This window comes from Polyodon spathula, chromosome 27 (genome assembly GCF_017654505.1).
Source record: "Polyodon spathula isolate WHYD16114869_AA chromosome 27, ASM1765450v1, whole genome shotgun sequence".
Classification (NCBI taxonomy): domain Eukaryota; kingdom Metazoa; phylum Chordata; class Actinopteri; order Acipenseriformes; family Polyodontidae; genus Polyodon; species Polyodon spathula.
Window position 1 is genome coordinate 7,528,863 of NC_054560.1, and position 24,351 is coordinate 7,553,213.

The 24,351-nt window shown below is 44.9% G+C and overlaps 3 protein-coding genes across 9 annotated transcripts in view; all 3 read left to right on the forward strand.

Moving 5' to 3' along the window:
• LOC121301418 (phosphatidylinositol 4-phosphate 5-kinase type-1 gamma-like) overlaps positions 1-2,147 on the forward strand; it is a 28,302-nt gene extending 26,155 nt beyond the window's left edge. For all 4 annotated transcript variants that reach the window (XR_005947616.1, XM_041230798.1, XM_041230799.1 and 1 more), the window contains one exon: positions 140-2,147. Coding sequence is in view for 3 of the 4 variants with exons in the window: in XM_041230798.1 (XP_041086732.1) it covers positions 140-142 (3 nt within the window). In the remaining variant the exon portion in view is untranslated. The remainder of the gene's footprint in view (positions 1-139) is intronic.
• Positions 2,148-3,759: 1,612 nt separating this feature from the next.
• mrpl54 (mitochondrial ribosomal protein L54) lies at positions 3,760-8,392 on the forward strand. Its single transcript, XM_041230399.1, has 3 exons — positions 3,760-3,964; positions 7,005-7,161; positions 7,665-8,392. The coding sequence occupies exons 1-3, from the start codon at positions 3,841-3,843 to the stop codon at positions 7,795-7,797; spliced, it is 414 nt and encodes a 137-aa protein (XP_041086333.1). The 5' UTR covers positions 3,760-3,840; the 3' UTR covers positions 7,798-8,392.
• Positions 8,393-9,595: 1,203 nt separating this feature from the next.
• malt2 (MALT paracaspase 2) lies at positions 9,596-18,560 on the forward strand. 4 transcript variants are annotated; one of them, XM_041231270.1, is made up of 17 exons: positions 9,596-10,021; positions 10,607-10,845; positions 11,494-11,657; positions 11,984-12,123; positions 12,619-12,769; positions 12,867-13,048; positions 13,367-13,463; positions 13,832-13,876; positions 14,191-14,244; positions 14,650-14,853; positions 15,432-15,609; positions 16,009-16,083; positions 16,292-16,419; positions 16,594-16,743; positions 16,842-16,999; positions 17,234-17,371; positions 17,703-18,560. In XM_041231270.1, exons 2-17 carry the CDS (start codon positions 10,709-10,711, stop codon positions 18,213-18,215), a joined length of 2,514 nt encoding a protein of 837 aa, XP_041087204.1. In that variant the 5' UTR covers positions 9,596-10,021; positions 10,607-10,708; the 3' UTR covers positions 18,216-18,560. The 4 variants fall into 4 exon arrangements, with proteins under 4 accessions (XP_041087204.1, XP_041087203.1, XP_041087206.1 ...); XM_041231269.1 differs by having other exon boundaries at positions 10,638-10,845; XM_041231272.1 differs by having other exon boundaries at positions 10,682-10,845.
• Positions 18,561-24,351: the final 5,791 nt, after the last annotated feature.

The window sequence follows — 24,351 nt, forward strand, 5'->3', positions numbered from 1 at the left end:
TCACAAGCTCCTGAAAAGAATTGATTATTTAGCAGACGCATCATGTCACTTACAATAGGACCTGTCTCATCTGAAGGAAAGACTGACCAGTTTTCCATGTCCTTCCTAACCCTGTGTCTCTGTGTCTCCTTTCCCTCAGTAATTCCAATGCAGATAGCACGAGACGGGAGAAGAGGTGGAGGTATGTTTTTGACGGACTCTGTCGCCTCAGGGAGATTGTTTGACTCTGCGGTGTTTGAAATCCAGATCCAAAGGCTTCCGGAGAGAATACACCCACCCCCCCCCCCCCCCCCCCCCCCCCCTCCACGCACTCTTCCGGTTCTTTATCCCCCAAAAAGATCCCTAAGGAATTGTAGGAGGAAAAAAAAAAAATCAATACAAACTAAATTTAACTAAACCTGTAACAGTGTCTGGGCCAGTGGGGGTTAATAAGTTGGGAGGGTGATCAAAAAAAAAAAAATGAAGATAAAACGTATACTTCCATGAGTCATCGTGAATTATAAATATGTGTGTACATTTGCTTTATTTATGCACTTTCCAAACTGTTTAATGCTGTGAAATGTTCACTTTTGTTCATTATTGTTCTAATATTATTTTGAAGTTTATTTTCATGTAGGAGAAGCTACCTGCATTACAAGTGGCTTTTTATTTAGGATGTTGCTTTTTGTCTTTTTTTTTTTAATATTCCTTCCATAGAGTGGAAGCAGGTCTTGTGATGTTAATCCTATAGGGAAGAGCACCAGTGGTCTGGCGTTTTTATACAAAGTCCTGCCCAAAAGTTAGCCCCCAACCCCTCCCAGTAAAGAATCTGCTGTGCCCGATTGATCAAGTGACACGAGGACTGTATAATCACAGAGCACTTCTTAATCCCCTGGCAGAGGGGGCAGTTCTGATGAAAATGCTTACATCTTTCACAATAAGGATGGGTACAACCAAGACAGTAGCGCAACTATCTGTGGACGCAGAGGGGTCAGCTTCGACCGCTTTGAGAACAGCAGGACATCTCCTCGGCTTGCCTGATCCTCAGACGACAATCAAGATGCTAAAATAGAGGATGTGCATGAGGCAACCCTCAGCCTTCCACACAGCTGGCTAAGAAGAGACCGTCCCACATCTTGTAGACTCGGTGGCTATTACTAATGACCAAAGAGATGGGGTTGGGTGCTAATATTTAGGCAGGGCGGTGTATGTGTTTACCTGTGCTTTATAATGCAGGACTCTATCCTGAAAAGACAAGAGGGGGAGGGATTGAGGCTTGGTGGATAAACTGTAAGTGAATTTGTGCGTCTGACCCCGTCTCTTATGGCATCTGTCAGAGATGTGGAGGTCTTCTCTCACCCAATTGTATAGCAATTCTGTGAGCCCTAATTTCAAGGGTCCTGTACGAAATGTATAATGCATTTTTATTAGTCATTAGGCACACACTAAAAAGTGGAATGGTTCAAACTGCAATGCAGGGGTCCTCTGTTGCACATATTATATCTACCTGTCTGGCTTCCCTGCACGAGATCAGGTCAATTGCACGCACCTGTTACAGACGTTAGGGAAGGTCACTCTGACCTGACTTGAACGCCAGTAGTGTATTAACTTCTAACTCTAAAAGTGCCCCGCGCACAGCCAGTGTTCTGTTGGAGGCGTTTCATTAAAGACTCTAGCATTCAAGTCTCCTGAGCAGAATTGTTTGTGAATGTGTCGTGGCTGGATTGGTGGTTCAGTAAGGATCAGAGGTGACGGGGCTCGTAAACTGCTTATTGTATACGTCTAACCTGAACTCGGAGCTGTGCAGCTGGTTCAGATTAGCGACACCTTTTCTCTCCTTGTTTATATGCTCGACGGAGGTGGTCAGTGAAGAGAAAGCCTGTGTTTCCTAAAAACACGAAAGCCACTGCATATTTTAGATTCTGTTTAACCTACACAAAGCAACTAGTTGCAATCCAATACGCAAGTCCCTTGTAGGACTGGTTTAAACAAACGAACAAAGAAAACAAAAAAACAACCTTCTCTAATTATTATTCTCATTGTTCTGCTGTTTAGATAGTAAGGGCTCTGTTTTATAAACAATCGCCTCCATTTCCTAAGAAACAACACACTAATAAAGCTAGCATTTAACCAGTGTTTCAAATTCACTTGGACCCCCCCCCCCCCCCCCTCCAGACACACAGACTGTGCCTCCCTTTCCCAGGACTTGCCAGTTATTTAATCCTGCATCTGCTTTTTGGCCCCAATAGAAAAGAACAACACTGTAATACTTCCAGTTCATGCTCCCCCCCAGCATGCAAAGTCCCACTACTCTTCCCACTGTACTACAGGTTTGGACACCAGTGCTACCAATTCCCAGCACTTTGAGGGATTTCTGCAGTGCAGGTAAAATCCTACCCATTGAGCAAAGTTTCAGGTTCAGAAATAAGCCAAGATATTAAAGGGAAAGTGATTTGGCCCTGAAAGTCACTCCGGCACAAGCACACACACACAGCGGTTATAACAATACAGTTAAAGAAGAAATTTAAAGGTGCCAGTTAAAAATGCTCCAAAAAATTACAAAGTAGCCTGCCTTCAAATGAGGACAGTGGCATTTACTGGGCTAAGGCATCATTTCCATATTTCTATATCTTTGAAACATGCATTAATATTATTTATTGATCGAGGATTCAAATGAGAAATATGGGTGTGATCTGCTTCATGTCACTCCATGAAATGAAATCTTTGTATTTATTTTTTGACTTGTAAACAGAAAGAAAAAAAAGTCAAGTGTTGTTAATTGTTATGAAGATGTACAGTGGCCAGAATCCTTTGTTGCTGTATTTAAAAAAAAAAAAAAATATAAAAAAATGTTAACCTACAAATAATGTGTATCTGACTAGCTATTGGATTGCCTTATTGAGAGAAAAATTAATCTTTCACAGGTTTCCATTGTAGGAAAATTCTTCTTAATTTGATTTAAATAATTCCTGCAATAAATATATAATAATGACACACACATATTCTCGAGTGGGATCCATATCATTTTTAACTTACGCAATTACTACTGTCTTCTTGACTGTAATTATAATATCTGTTACCTTCAAGAAAATATTTCAAAAAGAAGCCATGCGGAGTGTTTGTCAAATAGCCCTCACTGTTTTGTTTTTAAAAATGAATTCCTATTCAAACCACTGTGAGCTGTCTGGGTTTTTTTTTTTTTTTTTTTTTTTTTTAACTGTATAAATTATACGGTCAGCTGGCAGGAGGTGGAGCAGACAAGCTATTTGATGTTTTTTTGTGAGATTAGTCAGAGTGGAGAGAGACCAGAAGCAGCATTACAGATACTGAAATGAAAAAAACAAAAACAAAAAACAATGTGACGTTGTTTGAATAAAGCGTCTGTATAATATAATATAAAAAAAATAAATAAAACGTTGAAAAAATAAAAACAATAAAAAAATTAATTCTGTGGGTTTTTTGTTTGTTTGTTTTTTTGGTGGGCGGGGGGGTAATTGAGTGCTTTGGTTATTAAATGTGTAATTAATTAAATATATCAAAAATACATACCGAAAATGACATTCAGCTAAACATTAAAATGCCTCAAACTATAATCCTTTAAACCGAAGTATTAAAAACGAATACACATTACTTAGTCAGCTGCGTTAACATGTGTATTTAAGTCGATGGCCGCATACCTAGGTTTTGATATTTGATCTGAAGCACGCAGAGCGTCGACGTCAACCACAGTATTAACTACAACTCCCAGGAGGCTGTGGGCGACGGCATGGCAGCGGAATTGAGTCGCTCTGCTTCCGCTGTGCGGTTTACACATGTGGCGGCGGTGCAGCAGTGCTGACCCGGGATCGTTCATTAAAAACAATGTCAGGAATCGCGTTGTTTGGGACGGCGAGAGGACTGCGATTGATACTGAACAGCACCCATGCCGGAGCCGTCAGCAGCACCCTCCCTAAAATCCCCGCCTGTGGATATGCGAAGAAAGTCGGTAAGTTATATATAAACAGTGTCTCGCTGTCTGTGACCTTGGCGTGATGTGAGAGGCAATCCGGTTTGAAACGTTTCATTATTCTTCGTTGCAAAATCAACGGGGCGAGTGGTGTGTTTTTGTGAAACCGAATTTCATTGCTTGTGGAATTTGATTGCATTTTTTGAAAAAGTAAAAACAGAGTGTTTTTTGTATTGCGAAAATGTTGGGTTATCACTTTGAATCTGTTATTCTATATACACAGTATACAGGGATGGAAATAAGACTCCTATTGCATAGCAGTTTCATTCATTCCAGCTTTTACTACCAGCTTGATTAGCCACAGTGTATAGGCAACAAGCTCAGGTGTGTGTTATTAAACTCCTAGTAAAACCAGGAATGGATCAAACTGCTATGCAATGGGAGTCTAATTTACATCCCTGGTATATATAGTGTGCATATGTATCTATATCTATATATGCACTCGTTTTTATCAGCCTTTTATCACGAATGGACAACAAAAGCCCACCCAGTAAGTGCATCTAGCCCATCCACCTAGAGCAGGGGTCTCCAGCCCTGGACCTGGAGAGCCCGCATCCTGCAGGTTTAATTCATGTCTCCACCTCATCAATGGCTAAACTCAACTTTTTCTGTTCAGTAAATGCGATCCTCAGTCTTGCTGCTTTGAGCACCTTCCCCTAGCTTTAGCACACACTATAAACCTTCCATTTAGTTTCAGATACTCCAAGTAAAACTAGCTCAGTTTATCAAGTGCAGCAGTTCTCAACCCTGGTCCTGGGGACCCCCTGTGTCTGCTCTGTTACTTAACAAGACCCTTCACTGAACTGAGCGTCGGTTTATTTAATTGTTTTCAGCTCTTAAACAGTAGCAGATTAACTTAGCTAGAACACTTTATGAGTAAATTGAACTCTGCAACTGTTTAAGAGCTGAAAACAATTTAAAAGGGTGAATAAACCAATGATCACTTCAATGAGGGTCTAGTTCAGTAACTGAGAGCAGAGTTGGAATGAAAACCAGCAGACAAGGGGGTCCCCAGGACCAAGCTTGGGAACCGCGAGCGGTTTGTGTTCTGGTTTTGTTTCTGTTGTCTTGTTTTAATACAAGAGAAAAAAACAGGAACGGATCCTGAAAACAAAAAAGAAGCAAGTGAGTAATTGTTGGCTAAATCCAGGACTTGTGCTGTTCAGTGTGTGTATCTGTGTATGTAGAAGTGTAGACCTTAGAACAGCAGATCTCAAATGTAATCATGCTGGTAATTGTTTCTCCCAAGCAGTTTTCATTCATCATAGCTGTAACTTGAATCCCCCCCCCCCCCCCACTTTATATTGGCCAGCCCCATTAAAGGGTTGTCTGGCCCCTGCTATAGATTGCGGTGAATCAAGCTTGTATTAAAACCTGGAATGGGTGAAACTGCTATGCAACAGGAGTCTTATTTCCCGTCCCTGAATCATGCGGCAGTATGTTTTTTTTTTTGTCTCTTTTTTTTATTGGTTGATTTAACTTCTGAGTGCGTCAAACACATATAACAGCTGATGCAGTGCAGTGAGCTTGGGGTTATTGTTAACAACGCTAGGAACCAGTGGCTTACATAATGTACTGAAATCCAGGAGGGCACCTAATACCCAATCCTGCTTTTATTGCCAGGTAGCTCCTGGAGTTAGTCGGACAATTCTTGCTTGTGTTTGGGGCTCCTGACGTGGTAATGCTGAATTACCCAGAGAGTGCCCTTGAGGAGACAGGTACGCTGCAGGAGCAGACAGGATGCTCGGAGGGGTTTAGGAGCTGGATGTGCATCATTGCTCAATCGGATTGTGAGCTCCCTGGATTCCACCAGCCCCCGCACTGAGACTCTGCAGTCCTTCACATTTTGTGAGCAGTGTATACCAGCTGTTCACCTTTTCCACCAGGAGGTGGCAGCACAGCCACATAAACTGCACCCCCAAGATCACACAGCCAGGCCTGCTTTGATGTTGTGTCAATTCTAGTATCAGGAAGTGTTTTGCAGCACAGTGGGCTTGGGGGTGACCATGTTTGTGTTTGCATTTGGGCTAAAACAACCTCCCCTTTTAAAGAGTTGTCTTTTTGTTTTTGGTTTAAGGAAGTACGTTGATTCGCCAGATCAGTGGTTTTTGGATGCTTGGGTCAGTTCACGACTTGCTAGTGAGCGACGGTTTCTTTAGTGCATTGAGACGTGCCCTCAAGGAGGTGGATTGTGGTTAGAACAAATACTTGTGTAAATGTAAAGCTTCTATGTTTCTGCACTTCAGTCTGTGAATCAGTCAACTGTTACTGCCACCCCCCCTCCCCCCTCCATCTGCCAATTTAAAGATAAGATAACCTGATTAGTCTCCGTTCATTTCTGTACAGCTTCCCCATTTCTATTTAAATAGTTCCTGTCATTATTCGAATCTTGCCTAGCCTTGCCGCAGGAGAGAAGAGTAAAAAGCATAAGTAAATTAATAAATAGACCGTTCCCGGACAGTAGAGCTATGGCCACATGTTTGTATCGCCTAGACTTTTAGGATTGAGACCATAACAAAACAATAATTATATGAACATAAGTTAGATCTTTTATTTGACATCATGTAATCAAACAAACCACAAAATGATTTAGCAAGAGTCTGCCGAAAGCCGTAATAGCAGTACAGTATTTCATGTTAGATTATGAAATGCTAATGTCATGTTATTCAGCAGACTTTGTTCCAAAACTTTTGGCCACAGCTGTATAGTGCCAATGAGAACGTTGGGGTAGACTAGAAGCTGGGTTCCTCTCTCCGTTTCCTGTGTTGAAGGAAGTGTAAATCTTTCTGACAGTCTGCCAGTTTGATCAGCTTGTGAAACAAAAACAGACACTGCTCATTCTGTTTAAAGATTGGAAGGCAGACGTGTTCCTTCCAAACATGCTGTATTGGGTAGCAGCATCTTTCTCTTAGGAATCGTTCACTGCTTGTGGTTTTAGGGGTCAGTTGCATCTTCAAGGGTAACGTTCTTCCTGGGCGCAACAAAGAACGTTTTTTTTTATTTTTTATTTTTTTTGCAGCGACAAAAGGAAAGGGAAAAGGCATGGCAAAGGATGCCCAGAAGGGCCCTGAGGTGTGCAAGGACCCCGTGAAGCTGACCACTCACGCCATGGGCGTCAACATCTACAAGGAGGGCCAGGACCCTCCACTGCGGGCTGCCACAGAGTACCCCGAGTGGTGAGTGTACCCCAACGTGCCTCTGTGCCTCTGCCACCTACAGAAACAACTCCAACAACTTTCGCTTTCTTAAAATTTCTGAGAAGGAATTTATATTTTAGAGAGAACTGTGATGATTTGTTCAACTGCTTTTATTTGAAGCCAGTTTAATTGACGAACAGTGGCTTAAATTTAAGTAACGTGTTGCCACTGTGTGAAACTCTTTTCAACAGACTATACTGCTAATTTTGATCACTTATATGATAGAATTGATTAAAAGGGAATTGGAATTAGGAATTCAATTAGAATTGAAAAACAGGAATTGATCCCAACCCTGGTTACTCGTCAAAACTACTTGAAACAAAGTTGATGCAAGCCATTTTGCGGTGGCAGTTTCTGGAGGTTTTCCCTGTGTGGTGTTTTTTTTTTTTTTTACACATTGCTACCCTTTTTAAACGTCATCCCGCTCCCAGGTGGATATCCTGTCTTTTCAGTTTTCCGATGTTGTCTTTTCCCCTCCCCAGGCTCTTCCAGCTGGACCTGGGCCCTCCCAAGCAGCTCTCGGAGCTGGACCCAGAGAGCCGGGAGTACTGGAAGCTCATGAGGAAGGAGCACATGTGGCATTTCAACAAGCTGCACAAGGGCAAGAAGTTATAGTGCACCCAACTAGACAGACAGACAGACAGCCAGACAGACAGCCAGAGCTCGCCCACACAGGGGTCTGTTCAGTTAGAGGTGGATCTGCGTGCAGCCGTGGCTATTAATCCTTCAAATAGCATTTTACTTATTAAAGATCCCTGCTTGAATTATTTTAGATCCCTCACTGATTAGATCTATTGAATACTGCAGATGATGATTAAGGTACCACAAGAGACTTTCTGCTACTCTGCATAAGACAACATGCTATACTTTTATTGTCCCTCCCGAATGTTTTTGTATAAAAAGAACTTTTAAATAATGCAAAAGTATCTGCTTAGCCCTTGTTTGTGTTTGTGTGGTTGTGGTGACCAGTGACAGTGTAATTTGAAATAGAAAATATGCACTTAGTGTCATTTTACAGGAAGAAGCTCGCAGGACAAAGAAATGTGTGAAGAGAAATGTACGTGTGACTACATGCTTGCAACCTGATGACTGGAAACAGGCTTTGACATCTGAAGCTGTGCACGCCCTCAACTTTTTTGAACGTTTCAGTATCATTGGTACCTGTTATATTAAATAATAATGATTTAATAAAGAACTTATGTATTGGTAATCCAAGAACACGCATGCCTATCTGTTCTAGCAAGCTGTGGCTTGCCAGTATGGGCTGTTGCAGTGACTGGCAAGGCTGAGATCGCATGAAGCAGCATGCCAGCGGTGCCAGTCGCAATCAAACAGTTCTGCTGCACTGTGCAAATGGTGTAAGGTTAGTTTTCTTCTTAAAAGTAGCAAGTCTTCAGGTAAGCTTCAATCAAGAGTTTAATTTGAAAGAAGTCTGAAAGTCAGTAGAGAACATAATCATGTGCATTAGCTTCAGGTCAGATCTTGGACAAGAAATACTGCAGGAAAATGGAAATGTATTGAGAGTAACGAAATACAAGCCCACAGCGGTTATATACTGTGAGCTGAAGCCTGTCTGTGTGCGTGTGTGTGAGAGAGAGAACTGGTGATAGTTGGGTTGATGCTCAAAATCAGCTTTTAAAGTAGAAACAGCAAAGGTCACCTTAATACAGGGTCACCTACCCAAGATCAAAGGGCCTTCTTGAACTACAAAAGAACCAGACTGCTGTCCTGATTCTAAGAAACAAATCTTTATAAAAATTATAATTTATATAAAACCTCCAAACCTTACAGTGGTATTCCAAATACTTTGAATGTCATTTTAACCTTCAACAGAACACCTTGTGCAGGATCACCATTACAAAGACAAATGCTTGGCGTGTGCTTGTGAAGGCGAATTGCTTTTCCAGTGATGGCAATAAGACTCCCATTGCATAGCAGTTTGATCCATTCCTGGTTTTACTGTGTTAGCTATACACTGGCTGGAATGGGTGGCTATGCAATAGGAGTCTTGTTTCCAGCTGAGCTCTGCAGTACCCTTGGTATGTTCTGGTGCATATTCAGAGCTGCTGCGGGTTCTGTTTCTCCAGCGTGCACTGCGCTCATTCAAGCAAGCATTTACAGTACAAAAAAACCTTATTTTATTTAACGTCATGCAATCAAAGAAACTGCAAAAATGATCTCGCTGAAGTATACCGGAAGCCGTAATATTTTGCAATAGTCCGTTTCTACGTGAGGTATATGGAAAAACCACAAAGGGGTACGTAAATCAATATGCTCAGGTTACATTATTCACCAGGTTTCATTCGACTTCACGAAGCAAAATTGGTTAATTCTATAAGGTGATGGAAAACTTCTGGCCATAGCTGTAGCTGAGAGAATTAAAAAAAAAAAAAAAAAAAAAAAAAAAGCCGAACGAAATGAGGAACTGGTGATAGAAATATGCAGAAGCAAATTATTTTCATTGTTTGATGCCACTGCACCGGTAGCACTTTCAGATCCTTTATTCTGTCTCTGCTGGTTTCCTTTCGATCTGGTGTCGCCTGTGCGTCTCTGCTGACAATTAGACACAAAACTGCACACTTCAGACAGAAACACCCCCGCTTCTTATCTTTCCATGATAAGTATCACACAGTCTCGCTGGGTCTCTCTCGATTTTCTTCTCTCTTTCTCAGCCGCTGCCTACACCTGCGAGAGAGCTTAAAACGTTTTTTTTTTTAAGGAAAATATAATTACATACATAAATCTAACTGCTCGTTAGACGTTTTCTTCATCTGGTCAAACAAGGTAAATCTACCGGGAGAGGACATGCAAAGGGACTGATCGAAAGGCTGCAACTCGTGTAAGTAGAAGTGATCCACACTTTTGTTCTTCATAGTAGGGCACACGCTATAGCTGGCTATGGTTTCTCGTTAGACACGCGTGCTACATTTCCTGTTCTTTGCTGTACTGCGCTGTTATCAATTAAACAAATTAACTTTGGATGCTTGCAAAAAAACAAAAGCGAAAAACAAAAAAATCGGCATTGAATTTTAAAGAGTTGGTAACATGTGGAAAAGCTACTCTTTTTGATTCCAAATTGCAAAGTTGCAATAATGCAGTCGAGCGCAGTGGCTCAGAACTCGCTTACTGCACGGTGAAATGCTAAAAAAAATAAAAAATAAAATAAGGTGCGTTGCAAACTTGTGAATATAGCAATACGGATATAGCCGCAAGGTGCTCTGCCGCACACAGTAGCCTAACCGGAGTTGGCTTTTCCACTCCGGGTCTTCGTTCCAACCCTGGTCTTAATTATTGAATTGAACCGATTAAACCTGCGTCCAGACCCTGAAGTCGGGCATGATATCGTGTTACCTGTTAAACCTGGAGTGGAATAGCTCTGGTTTAACCAGCAATATATATGTGTGTGTGTGTGTGTGTTTACCAGTTTTGCATTTCCACGCATTTCCATAATAAAGAATCCGAACGAACGTCAATCGATCGCTTCTGGTTTCAAATAAAGAGGAGAGCAGACAGCCCAGACTTGGAGATGGACGGCTGCAGTCTGCCCCTGGGCCGCTTGGGAGACAAGGCTCTGAGACGCCTGGCAGAGATGCTGGACAACCCCGCGTGTGGCTGGAGGAGGCTGGCCATGGCGGTGGGCGAGCAGCCGCGTCTGTGCAGCAGGTGAGGTAGCAGCAGAAGCCCAGTGCAGTCCCCTCTCAACACTAGCCATTAAAAACTCCGAACTACTACTAGGAGCCTGCGTTGAAAACAGCACCGTGTCTTTTAATGGGGTTGATGTTAGGATAGAGTTTAGGGTTGTGATTTTCAGGCAGTTTGGCTGTTTAGGGGTTTTTAACGTATATTGGTATGTACCGTTACTTATTTACGTTTAAATCCCCGAGGTGGACCAGAGATAAAGTCCGTGTTGCCTCGGGGTTAGTTATATTAAGTTTTTGGGAGGGTGGGGCATAAAATTAGATTCCTGGTATCACAGACCACACCCCCGTCACTCCCCTTGGGCGTGTCCTACACATGACAAGCAAACTGAGGTCACGTTGGCTCTGATCCTACTGGAGCATAAAAACCAGGCATAGAGGCCACACAGACAGAAGCTCCCAGTACCTGCAGTTCATCAGGATCATCGATCTGGTGTCTCTCACCAGAGCTTCAGGTAACCACTAATAAAGATTTGAAACATGGCCTGCCCTCATGCTTATAGCGTGACAAACTAGTGAAATCCCTGTTGAGATTCATTTTTAACCCTTCCTTGTGATGGGAACTAGATTCCACTGTGATGGCGCTGACGCCTGCTTCTTGTGTGTGTTACAGCAAGGAGCTGGAGAGTTGCTCCCTGCAGGTTCTGAGGTCCAACGGCAGCCCAAGCCGGTACCTCCTCTCCCAGCTATCGGACCGGGCCTGTTCCGTGGGGTACCTGCTGCAGAGCCTCAAGAAGATTGACCACAAGGAGGCTGTCCAGTATCTGACAGCCACAGGTTCCTGCTCTTTATTGATCTCATTACAGATAAATACAGCCCAGTGAAGCCAGGAGGCGGGCGGTTCTTCTAATGCATCTTTTAAACTGAGAGCTGCAAGGTTGTTGGTGTGTGCACCCAGCCTAGCAAGCCTGCATTTGAGTGTGCTGGAGTTTTGTGCCCCTTATAAAGCGTATTTCAAAACATGGCAAACCAGCTTAAACTCTGGTAAATGCATAGTGTAGCCATGGGAAAAGCAGGGTGAAATCTGCTAAATTACCTAGCTAATGTACTGTGGTCAACCATTACAAGGCAAGTCCTGGTGTGTGTTCTTGTTGGTGTTGTAGTTGTTGCTTTGACGGAGCCGATCAGAGTTGAGGTGCAGCCTCGGTCCCAGACTGGCTCCGAAGGGGGGGTGGTCTCCCTGACGTGCCAGGCTAGCGGCCCCCCGGGATTGGGCTACCAGTGGTTCAAAGGGAAAGAAGAGGTAAGAGTCCTGTCTGGCTTCGCTTCACCTACTGGTACCCATTCAAACACTCGCACTGCGTAACCACTAGAGGGCGCCCTTCAGCCACATACTGCACACAAAGCTGTGCAGAAGATGCTTCCGAAGGTAATGCAAATCACTGTTTTATTTGAGAAGACTTTTGAGTTTGTAGTTGACCTGTTTGTAACAAAAGGTGTAAGAATCTTATAGCTGTCTCAGTGTGGCTTTCAGCTAAATGCACTGCTGGTTGTGGACTGCTGTTGTACTAACTGGTGGAAACAGTAGGAAAATGCAGAACAGTAGATAGATACATTTCAACTATGTTTTCCTCACCTGCTCTCTAGTATAGAGTAATAGAATACAATATTATAGTATAGTACTATATAGTATAGAATATTATTGTATATAATAGTATTGTATTGCATAGTGGAGCCAATACTGTTGACAGCTTCCTATTTAATCCCATCCTGACCCTGTTCCTCCCTGTCTCCCCAGGTCCTGCATGGCACAAGTTCTGAGCTGGTCCTCAGCCCGCTCAGGCCAGAGCACCAGGGCCACTACATCTGCCGCATTCACCTGGAGGAGCAGTTTGTGTTCTCGCAGTGGGCTCAGGTGCGAGTGTCCAGGAGCAGCAGCCTCAGCTCAGGTACAGCCAGCGGCGAGCTGTGAATCTGCTGTCTCTGCTGTGTGTCTCTGCTGTGTGTTGCTGAGGTCTGGTCTCGCTCTGTGCTTGTCTATTCCAGTCAGCGAGCTCTTCCCTTCAGCAGTGTCCAGGCTGCAGATCCTCTCCCAGCCCCGGCCCCTGACTCTGGGGGAGGGAGACCCCTTGTCCCTCGAGTGTGTCGCCGAGGGCAACCCCCCTCCACAGTACCAGTGGTACCGCAACAAACAGCCCCTCCCCCAGGCTCACCGAGCCTGCCTCCAGGTAGGGACTCCTGTATGAGCTATAGGGATACACCTGATGTTAAACAGGATTGTGGTAAAGTCAATTGGGGTATAGCCACACTTGCTGTGATTTTGTCTAGCTGAAATATGGCACAGACCAAGCAATGGGTAATGACGCAATCATAAGAAATTCCAAAAGGGGGCGCTGTTGAAGCCCACATGTGATTTAAAATCCGAAATACACAATGTTAACACAGATGAAACAGCAAACTGAAAATATCCGATAGGACAGCCTACAACTTATTATTAGACGCACCTCCATGCCTTGTATTCTGAGTTTCAGTGCTCTGGGTTCCAGATCAGTGCTGTTACAACGGTGGATCGGGGCCAGTACAGCTGCAGAGTGTACAACAGCTACCAGGAGGTGTGGAGCAAGCAGGTGCACGTGGAGATCGGTAAGGAAACTTTGAGAACGCAAGCAAGGTCCTATTGGCAGCAGCTGGGTGCCTCTGAAGGGGAGGCCCCGAGAGGGTTACCTGGTAAAAGCACTGCCATGTGAAGCTGTCAGCGTAGTACAGGTTCGCATCCCGGCTGTGCAAAGTCCCTGGTCTTTGCTGGAGATTACAACTACAGTGGACCCTGCCGACCAGGCACCCTGCAGGGCTGGCCTTTATCCTCCAGAGGCCGGTAACCCTTCCACCTGGGAAAAAGCGCTACATGACTTCTCTTTGCAATAATAGACGTTGTATTAACTTCGTTGTGTGCTGTGCTATTAGGAGAACGTGAAGGAGTTTTTTTTGTTTTGTTTTTTTGTTTTCCTTAGGTCCTGGCTCTTTTACAGGCCTACCCTGGGACGAGGCTAATCAAGGTATGTTGTTTCCTCCCTGTGTTGGAGAGGTTGCGCTCTGCCCAGAGAGATATCCAGAAGCACAGAGAAAGGGGTGGGTTTTGCACAGAGAGATTTAGTAATGCGCAGCTATAGGAGCGAGTATCAGGCTGCAGTTTCTGTTCGGCAACGCTTGTTTGTCTGTCCGATGCACTCTGCTCCTCCCTCCAGCAGGGGAGTCCTAGGACCACCTGTATGTTTCTACAGGCTTATACCGCTGGAGATGCCTTCCTGCAGCATGCAGCCGGATAGCTCACCGCAGCTAGCAGCTAACCCTGCCCTTTTCTCTTCCGCAGACTCCCCTCAAGCACAGCCGAGCGCCCCCGCTCGACAACTCAGTCCATTCTACGGTGAGTCTGACCAAAGGAAAACAAGCAGAAAATATATTAGGAAAAAAAATTAAACCTTTTCATCCAGGATGCCGCTAGAACTGTTTTTCATGTATTTAGGAGAAATCTGTTGTGTCCGGATCCATAACTATAAAGCAGAACTACAGCAAGACAAACCAAACTCAAAGAAACAAAAGTTTTAGAACTACCAACGTAGTTGTATCTCATGCATAACTATAAAACATTCAGTAGCGCTGAATTTAGAAACACTAGATGGCTATTTTCTTCTCAGATAACACAAACGATCTCTGCGCAGTATCCAAGAAAAGTAAATGATTCAAAGTTAGCATATTGTTGAGACCCACACTTGTAAATCCGGCCCCTTGACTGTTGCCCCCTCTCTCTGCTCTCCCCCCTCCCCTCCAGCCACAGACAAAGTGGCACTGCTGATGGGCAACATGAACTACAAGTTCCACCGGCAGCTGCAAGCCCCCATGGCTGACGTGCACAAGCTCGCCACCCTGCTGCGCCAGCTCCACTTCAAGGTGGTGTCTCTGCTGGATCTGGACAGGCAGGAGATGCACAGCGCAGTGCGCGAGTTCCTGCTGCTGCTGGACAGGGGTGTCTATGGTGAGCGCCGCCCGTCTATCCGTCTGCCTGTCGCATGTGTCAGTGTGTTTTTCTGCTGGACAGTGCAAGATGTTCTGTTGCATTCATACCCGGCGGGGGCGGAAGTCCATCCTCGCTGCCCGTGCTTGTGCTGTCTCTAATACATCACTGATCCCAGGGCTGCTTCCAGACAGCTCGTGCAAGATCCCAGTGAGTCAATAGCACGCACCTTTTATAAAAGTTGACCACAGTATTTATGCTCTTTTTCTATGCTTTTACTATGCATTTACTATCGCTCAGCCTGGTTTGCCATGTTTATTAATGTGCTTGCTGTTCTTTACAATGCTAACTCTTTACCATGCTTTCACTGTGCTTTATTAGACTTTCCTTTTTACTATGGGAAAAGTATAAGGGCAGCATGGCTAAGCAACCCATTGCATGCACCCCATAGAAAGTGCCTCCTGCCTTCCTTGTCTCCACTTAACCTCCATGTGGTTTGTGTGTCTTGCCTGTGTCTGTCTATTCATTCTAATGCACACTGCAAAGAGATCCAGCTAATGTATTAATATCTAACGATACTCTGTGGTTCGTTGTTGCAGGGCTGCTGTACTTTGCTGGACACGGGTACGAGAATTACGGGAACAGCTTCATGGTCCCGATCGACGCTCCGGCCTCCTACACTTCGGAGCACTGCCTGTGGGTGCAGGACATCCTGCAGCGCATGCAGGAGCGCAGGACGGGCCTCAACGTCTTCCTGCTTGACATGTGTCGCAAACGGTACGGGACCCGCTGCTCACTGTGCCAGGGCACAGTCTGAATTCGGGAGCCCCCTGTATTTAGTTTGGGTCGTTGACAGATACAGTAATTAGGTAGGGGCTAGGCCGTTTAATAGGTGCCTATCTCTGCCCAGCTGGCTTTTCCTCGCTGTGCTTTGCCTTGCTAAGCTCAAATCTGGAAGGACTGAAAGTGCTTTTTCTTCCACCTATATAAAAGTTTATCACAGTAGAGGCATAGCAAAGTGTAATAAAGCATAGTGAAAGCATGGTAAAGCATAGGTAAGCATTGTAAAGAATTGCAAGGTATGGTAACGCATATTTAAAAAATGAATAGTCTAGCCAGGGGAAAACTTCAGAAATAGCATGCAGAAATACCTTGGTAATTTTTATTTTCCAATAGGAATATGAATGATGACATCATTCCTCAGCCGGGGGCCCTGAAGGTCACAGCGAATATAGTCTTCGGATACGCCACGTAAGTGTGGATCTCCAACTAATAATCACACGCTTTAACTCCTGAATGGCTGCATTCAATTTGATGGAATCAATAACGATCAATGGGCCGTGTGCTTTTAAGTAACGGTAAACGTCCCAGAAAACTATTGCATGGTCTCCGTGCGGTCAGAAGCTACCGCGAGTGCAGCCCGAATTCCTTCCCCTAACAATGCGCTGTGTGGGTGCAGGTGTGTCGACGCGGAGGCGTACGAAGTGAACAAGGGCTGCCTCTCCAATGGGATCTTCATGAGCTTCCTGAAAGAGCGCCTCCTGGAGGACGAGAAGGTCACGGTCCTGCTGGACAAAGTGGCGGAAGGTGAGAGCAGATTGGGACCGCCCCCCCCCCCCACCAAACTCATTTGGATCTGTATCCTGAACAGCAGTGAGGATCTCACTCTGTTTCTTTCACTCTGTGTTCCTATCTCACTGTCTCTCTCCCTCTCTCACTGTGTCTCTCTCCCTCTGTCACGGTGTTCCTCTCTCTCTGCAGACATGGGGCGGTGTGAGATCACACGTGGCAGGCAGGCTCTGGAGCTGCGCAGTAACCTCTCTGAGAGGCGGGCGCTGAGCGACAGGATCCTCCCTCCGGATTGCGAGGAGGAGGACTCTGCCAGGAACCTGCAGTGGGCCATCGCACACGGTGAGACCCCTCAGGTGTAGATGAGGCCAGCCAGGAGTCGCTGGTCCCTACTGTGTCTGGAACAAGGCTGATATTGTGTCCCTCCTCTCTGTGTGCAGTTCTCCCAGAGTGCAGGCACCTGCGTTTCGACTGCGGGGTGCGAGTGCAGCTGGGGTTTGCTGCCGAGTTCTCCAACATCATGATCATCTACACTCGCATCCTGGAGAAGCCCTCCGAGATCGTCCACTGCGAGACACGGCTCATTGACTTCCCGGAGGTGAGACCCCAGCCCCCCCACCCGGCTGGACCCCTTCCCAGACCAGCGACGATCACAGATTCTAAATCCGTGTCTCGCGACTGTGTTGAAGGTGGAGGGTATGAAAATACATTAAAATACAGGGAGACGAAAAAAAAAACAGTTGTAACCTTCTTTGGTAACCTAGAACTGTCCAACCCTCCAGCCAGGCACTGGATGGCAGTACTAACCCTAATTGTCTGCTGTGTCTTGCAGGACCTGGATGTGGATCTGAAGATCACCAATCAGAAGTTCCCCGAGGAAACAGGCAGCCTGCTCTTCACAGTGGACAGCTTCCAGTTCCCCGAGTCAATGTGCCTCTACACCCGGCTCAGCGCGCTGCAGAGGCTCAAGGTCAGGTCACTGTGTCCTCTAGAATAGCGCTTTCAACCGATCGAGATGCAAACACAGGGCTCTGCCAAGGGGGGTTCCAGTGGAACCAGGGCCCGGGCCTGTCAGGGGCCTGAAACAAACCTGTTTTTTTACACAGTTACTGGAGTTAATTGTTTACCGTATTTCCTTCTTTCCCATACATTTCTGCACATGCCTTGTCAGTCATCATTCTAAACCCAAGTTACCTTAGCGACTCTACTTCTGCCAAAGTCACTTTCAGCAAACTGGTTTAAGGTTAGCAACAATACAAATCATCTAACCGCTTATCTCCCCTGTGTGTGTGTCTGTGCAGAGGGAGCTGAAGTTCTCGGTCTGTCTGCAATACCAGTACTGCAACATGGATGAGTTTGTGGAGGAGATCCAAACTGTCAACGTGGGCAAACCCCTGGTGGCCAAACTCAACCTCCACGAGTCCACGCCTCCCCCCTGCTCCCCCGCCTTCGACCTCCGCTCGCTCAGTCTCACAGGGGACCCCTGCAGCAGCTTCCTGCATTCCTCCTCCCTCACAGAGTGCTTGGCGGCAGGGGACAGCCTGACCAGTCTGGGCACCTCGGGGGCCTCTTCTCTGGGCTCGGCCTCCACGTGCTGGTCCTACTACTCCAATCCGGGTGAACTCCTGGACCCGGCCTCCCCAAGGAGGGTCAACCTGCCTGAGGAGACCATCAGCCCTGAGTTCCTGGATCTGGAGGCTCCCAGGCCGCTTTCCGACAACCCGCAGATTTTCACTTCCAGTGTCAGCGTGCCCTACACAGGCTTGGGAGTCCCCTTTCAATTCAGAAGCAAGCAGAATTTTAATAGCTTTTAATGATGTTAGCTGCTGCTGCTGCTGCAGTTTACAGAGTCCATAGCTAGGATGGCATGAAGGCTCAAGAATGTAAGCTATACAGGGAAGCTGAGGGAAGAGTGGGTTGAAATCTGTTTCCAGGAGACCTACTTTGAGGCAGCTTTGCTGTATCAAACCCCAAGACTCCCCTGGTGTGCCGTACAGTGGCCTGAAACCAAGTTTCAAACCACAAAGTGGCTTTGTCTTCCCTTAGTTGAGAATGCTGGTAATATCATTTCATCAAACGTGCAGTATCACTGTTGAAGATTAAAAACTAGCTGTTGTAAAGAAAATTTAAATAAAAGCTCGGACTGTTATTTAAGGACACATGCTAGTGGTCTGTAAAGTCTTAGTAAATTGGTTTTGCTGTAGAGTATGTTCTGAAGTCAGTTTTCTCATACTTAGAGGACACTATACTGAATCAAAGACGTATACATCACTGGAAACGATGTCACTTCCTAATAAAAGATTTTATAAAGATGATTGATAGCGTTTGAGTCGCAGGCCTCATCTAACCTTATTAAACCAACCCCAGCTAACCCCTCAACACCAACCTCACATTAACTGAACATTCAAACAAAACATCAAGGAACGAACTCAGTTATTCAAAGCATGCTGTTACTTACAGTCTTTTCTATTGAGGGTTTTTTGCCTTTTCAGATCTGTCTGTTCATGTGAGCTCCTTATTCCCTGTAAGCCGGCTCGTGCTTTGAGATCAGGTGATGACCTCTTGGGAATTCCAAGAACTTGATTACAAACCCACAGTGGGAGGGCTTTTAGTGTTCCAGCTCCTTTGCTCGGGAGCGCGCTTCCAGACTGCATCCGGAATCTGTCAGTGTTTTTAAATCTTTGTCTCAAAACACATATCTCTCTTTGATTTCACTAGCAAGGAGTTTTGGTTTGCAGGGGTGGCTAAAACTGCTCTTTTCACTCCTGGTCTTTGTTCCAACCCTGTTTTAAATTGTTTAATTGAATCAGTTAATCCTCCATCCAGACCCTGGAGTCGCTCCGAATCTCATGTTACCTGTTAAACCTGGAGTGGAGTAGATCTCCAGGACCGGGATTGGTCTCCCCTGGTTTAGATGACTGTCTATGTATTTTATTTATTTTTTAAAGCAGTGCCTGCATTTGTTTTTCTTTCTTGAATGCCGGGAACATTAGGCTAATGACCAGAAGCAGCAAAGTATTCATATTGTTATTACAGAACAATAATATTGTAAGTCTAATTTCTAATGGGTCTGATCAAATTAGATTGTGAAGATTATATTTCTTAGTTAAACTGCCTGCTGAAATGTTGAGTGTGCTTATGTGTGTGTGTTATGGTAATGCCCCACACAGGAAGAGGCCTGTGATTGAGTGTCGAAAATGGATAACTCAACCCGATCCTCTGCAACCCTCATCTTCCCACATCACCTGACTTCACAACTCCGAAGAGCTCTGTATTGACTGAAGCCACACAGTTTTCCATTCCAAAGGATTTCACTTGGGCAGACTTACTAAATTCCCCGTCCTTCGCAATAAGTAAACGTAATCATGAAATTAGCTCTCAGGGAAGCATTAGCGTGAGTGCTTTGGGAGGGGCAAACGAATAGAAATAAATAAATATTTTAAAAAAAACACGCTCTCGAAAAGGAAGGGACTTAAACACAGAACCATGGACCTGAGAAGGCTGTTGGTCGGGTGGACTCTGCTTCTTGTCGTGGTCACTGTGCCAGTGTGCCCCTTGAGCCTCGCCGGAGCGCGGTCATCACCGAGAGGATACCACTGGGCTGTAGGTACGAGAATACCCACGTCGTGTCTAACTATACGTTATGAACAGGGCAGCTGACTTTATTAGGCTAAACTGAACAGCCTCTGCATGGCTTGCTGTGTCTGCACATGACATTCTTGACATTTCGGTTTATTTATATTCTCCAAAGTTAGCTGTAGGGTGACCAGCACACAATTGATGAAACGCGGTGTGTCAGCTAAAAAGACAACTAGCGGTAGGTTACAAAGGACGTCGTCAAGTCCTAGCGTCTCATGAAGGAAAACTCATCATGAAATGTAATATATATGTTAGACTTTAAGGATAGAGCTAAAATATTAGGAAAAAAATAGATTAAATGTGTTGATGTACACCTGTAACCTTCACAGCTATGGCCAAAAGATCACTCTGTGAACTAATTTAGCTTCGTAAAGTCGAATAAAACCTGCTCAGTACGTAAACATATTGAGTTGCACACCCTTGTAGTTTTTTACTTAACGAAAAACTGTCAAAAGTTGAAAAATGTGAAATATTGAAATTAAATATCGTACTACTTTTATGACTTCCGGTAGATATCGATACCGTTTTGTAGTTTATTTGATTACATTATGTTAAATAAAATATCTAAATTGTTACTATGTTTTTTTTGTTTGTTTGTTTCTAATTATGTCTCAATTCTAAAATTCTAGGGGATGCAAAGCATTTGGCCCTAGCTGTATATATTGGTAGGAGTCTGTTCCTCACGCTGTCCGTTTTACAGGCCACTTTCTTGGGAAGAAAAGTCTGGCTGCTGGCCCTATGGGATCTCTCTGCCGTCGCACTAACCCCTCGACTCCCAGAGAGCTGGAAACGGCGCGCCCAAGCCCCATACCCCGCATGCTGCTGACAGTGAGGGGAATCTGGGACAGACAACAGGAGACAGAGAGGCAGCCTGCGCAGGTAAGCAAGCTGCAAAGAGATCGTTATAACCCTTTGATATATAAATATTCATTTTAGGAATTGGGACTGTGCATGGGAAATTAGGTTTAGAAACATATTGCAATATTTTCTACATTGTAAGAAAATGATAATTTGCCCTGTATAAAGAAATAAAGAAATAAATGTAAAGCTTCAATTCACGAGTTGCTTAAAGAATGTTTGCAAATAGGAGATAATTAAACCCGGCAAATATTCCCTGTAGCTGATGAATAATCCCTTCTTCCTCCCCAGGTCTTCGCCTCTCTTCTTCGGCGGGTGGAGCGACGGGTTGTGCAGAGATGGCTGAAGCATCTAGCTGGGATGCGGCTTCTTTGTGGGCCGACAGCAGCATTAAGGCGCTGACCTTCATTACAATAGAAAGGAGAACGAAAACCTCCAGTTTACAACACAACAGTCTAGAATGGTCACGCCTTCTATTATATTAACCTGGGCAGCAATTAACAGTACTCACTGCATATTTAATGAGCTAATTCGGTATACTCGTCTCAGGAGAAAAACATCAGCTTTTTTCCAGCCACTGTGGTTTATGCATCATTCACCCTCCTAGTCTCTGTAAATCGCTTTGGATAAAATCGTCTGCTAAATGACTAATAATAATTAGCAGCGTCAGGAGGCGCAAAACGTATCGGGTGCCATGTTGCTTTCTATCCACTAGGTGTCGCTGTAGTGTGTTGGATCCGATGTTATTGATGCAATACTGTATTAGGAATTGGACCATTCGCCGTGGATTTGACCTGAAATGTCTCCTTTCTCCTTAACTGTAGATTTTGTTTCCTATTATCTGAAACGTGCTATTGCTGGTTTCGGATAAATTCCCAGTTTCCAAAATTAGAAATAATCCAATCCAGCGCGGGATCCCAGATTGTGTGTCCAGGGCATGTTCTTTATCCCCTGGGTAGAGTGTCTGTCAACACCCCCTGTCCTCAATCATTAGAACAGGACCCTATTCTCTGACTCCCTAGAACTAGATTACAAAATACTGGCCAATCAGGTAAGACGGGTCTATCTGCCAGACCCTCAAATAGAGAGACACAGAACCGGTGAATGAGAGTGGCAAATATACAAAAAATACGGGGAGTTGCAATGAAGCATGGTAAACGCACAGGATAAGCATGGAGAAAGTCCGGTCAATGTACCGTGGCCTGCTGTAGCTGTATGCCATACCTTATCATACGATACCGACAAGACATAAGGTCTCGGTTAAAAAAAAACTGGCGCCAGGCATCAAACCGGACCCCCTGCCCCCCTCCAATGATGTCATGCGAAAAAGCTGTTCCCCATTGTAAAGCTTCCTTAATCAAACTCGATTAATTCCGCTCGCTTCCCTCATTATCCCGGCTCAGAAACGCGTCCCCTGAACTGTACTGCTGGATTCAACCCCGGGCCCCATTAGCAACCTTCAAGTGAATCAAATAATAGATTGCGCAATTAATTAGTAGTTAGAGACTTAATTGTTCTTAATGAGCTGGTGGGCCCCCGTCTCCGAAACGCCTGCTGATGGGTTTGGGAGCCCTGTTAGTCCAGCACTCGCCCCCTAATTAAACCAGCCGGCGCTGGCGGCTTTGTTTCTTAAATGTGCTTCTTTATGCTACCCTGACAGCCCGTCTTTGTCTTAAGAGCCCAGAGCTCAAACAAAGGCAAAACAAACTCTACGAGGCCCGGGGCAGCTCCGTATTCATCCCAACGAGAAAGAAGCTCCCCACTGCAGGACTCGAGAAGCATGGCTGTGATGGGTTCCTAAAAACGCAGTGATCAGAGCCTATAATTCTCACCTTTGATACAAACAGGTACCAGATCTAGAATCCGGTGCGATCCGGCACAAATTAACCCTTGCCTAGAAAGGAACTTCTGCTACACACAGTATAGTGTTGTGGCGGAGCTGCGACACATCGCTCACGTCTCTCGCACAACTACCTGATTCAGTCAGAAGCCCTCTTCGCGCAAAGGAAAGGTGCATTAGGAGCACACACAGTACCCGCGGGGTGAGTATGATGGGAGCTTCCAGTCAGTGCAGTAATTCCAGAGCCGTCAGCCCTCAACTCTCCCAAGCCACAGCTAAAGCTAATTGAGGGATTTTCCACGTCATTACACCTGGCGAATCGCACAATCACCCCGCTGTTACTATTTTTATTTTCCTTTCCTTTCCTGAATCAGAATGCTTAGCTACCAACTTTTTAAAAGTGTAATGCAGCCCTTCCCACTGACTCTTCGCTGTGCGCGGTATGTGTGTTTCATCTCCTGTGCGTAAATTATCCATTATATATAATTAAATACAACGCCGCAGTAATCCATGTAGCTAATATAGAATAGCATAGTAAAGGTATATAATAACCTAGGGTGAATGTATTTCTAAACAGCATGGCCAGCTACTTTGCCAACAAAATTGTTTTGATTTCCTTGAAAGTTTTTATGATGTTAAATATAGGCCTACTCTAACTGTACTCCTTTTTATAATGTAAAACGCAGACTAGTGTAAATGCTTTGAATATATGTCTATAAGCAGGGGTGGCAGTAAACTCCCATTACTTAGTAGTTTGATCTATCTCTGGTTTTACTATGAGTTTATTAAGACACACCTGAGTGCGTTACCTGTACTGTGGCTAATCAAGCTCATAGTAAAATCTGGAATGGGTGGAATGGCTATGCAATAGGAGTCTTATTTCCATCCCTGATAACTGTCTGATTAAACACAAAGCTCTTCGCAAAACTGTTTCAGGACTGTTTTTTGAAAAGCGTTTAAGAAAATGTTCTTACGTTAAAGAGTTAATCAACGCTTGGAAAATTTTAAATAAGATTCAAACCCTCTCTAAAACGGACGAAAGGGATTCATGAACTGTAAACGTGATTTATTTAATTCTTCATCCTCCCCTAAAGCTGTGTGTATGTGGTAATTATCATGGGGGATAAAAGCAACACCAGGATGGAGTTTGCTGGTAAATCGTGTGGATTCCCCCAAAGCTCCATCTGTCTCGGAGCAGAGTTCACACGCTGCTAATGTAATTACTGAGAGCGAGCTGCGCGGAACATGTGCTCCAGTGGCCAGGCCTGGGGGCGATTACCCAGCCGACAGCCCCACTCTGAGGGCCTCCTGCCAAGGCACTGACTGACTGGAGTGCTCATCTTCCTAACAGCCTGGCACCGGACCACTGCGGGGAGGGAGAGAGAAAGAGAGTGAGAAGATTTGAACACCCAGTTTTGAACAGTGTTGGGCAATTTAAAAGGATGCTTTCATCCCCTACCTGTTTAATGTCCTGTTTTGCACGTACTGCCTGATTCTCTACTGCTGTTTCTGCCTAGATCATTATTTGCAGTGCTCACAAGCTAATCCAGCAAAAATGTATTCTGATGCTGCACACTGAAGCCCAAAGGTTGAAGCCTCATGCATGGAAGCCT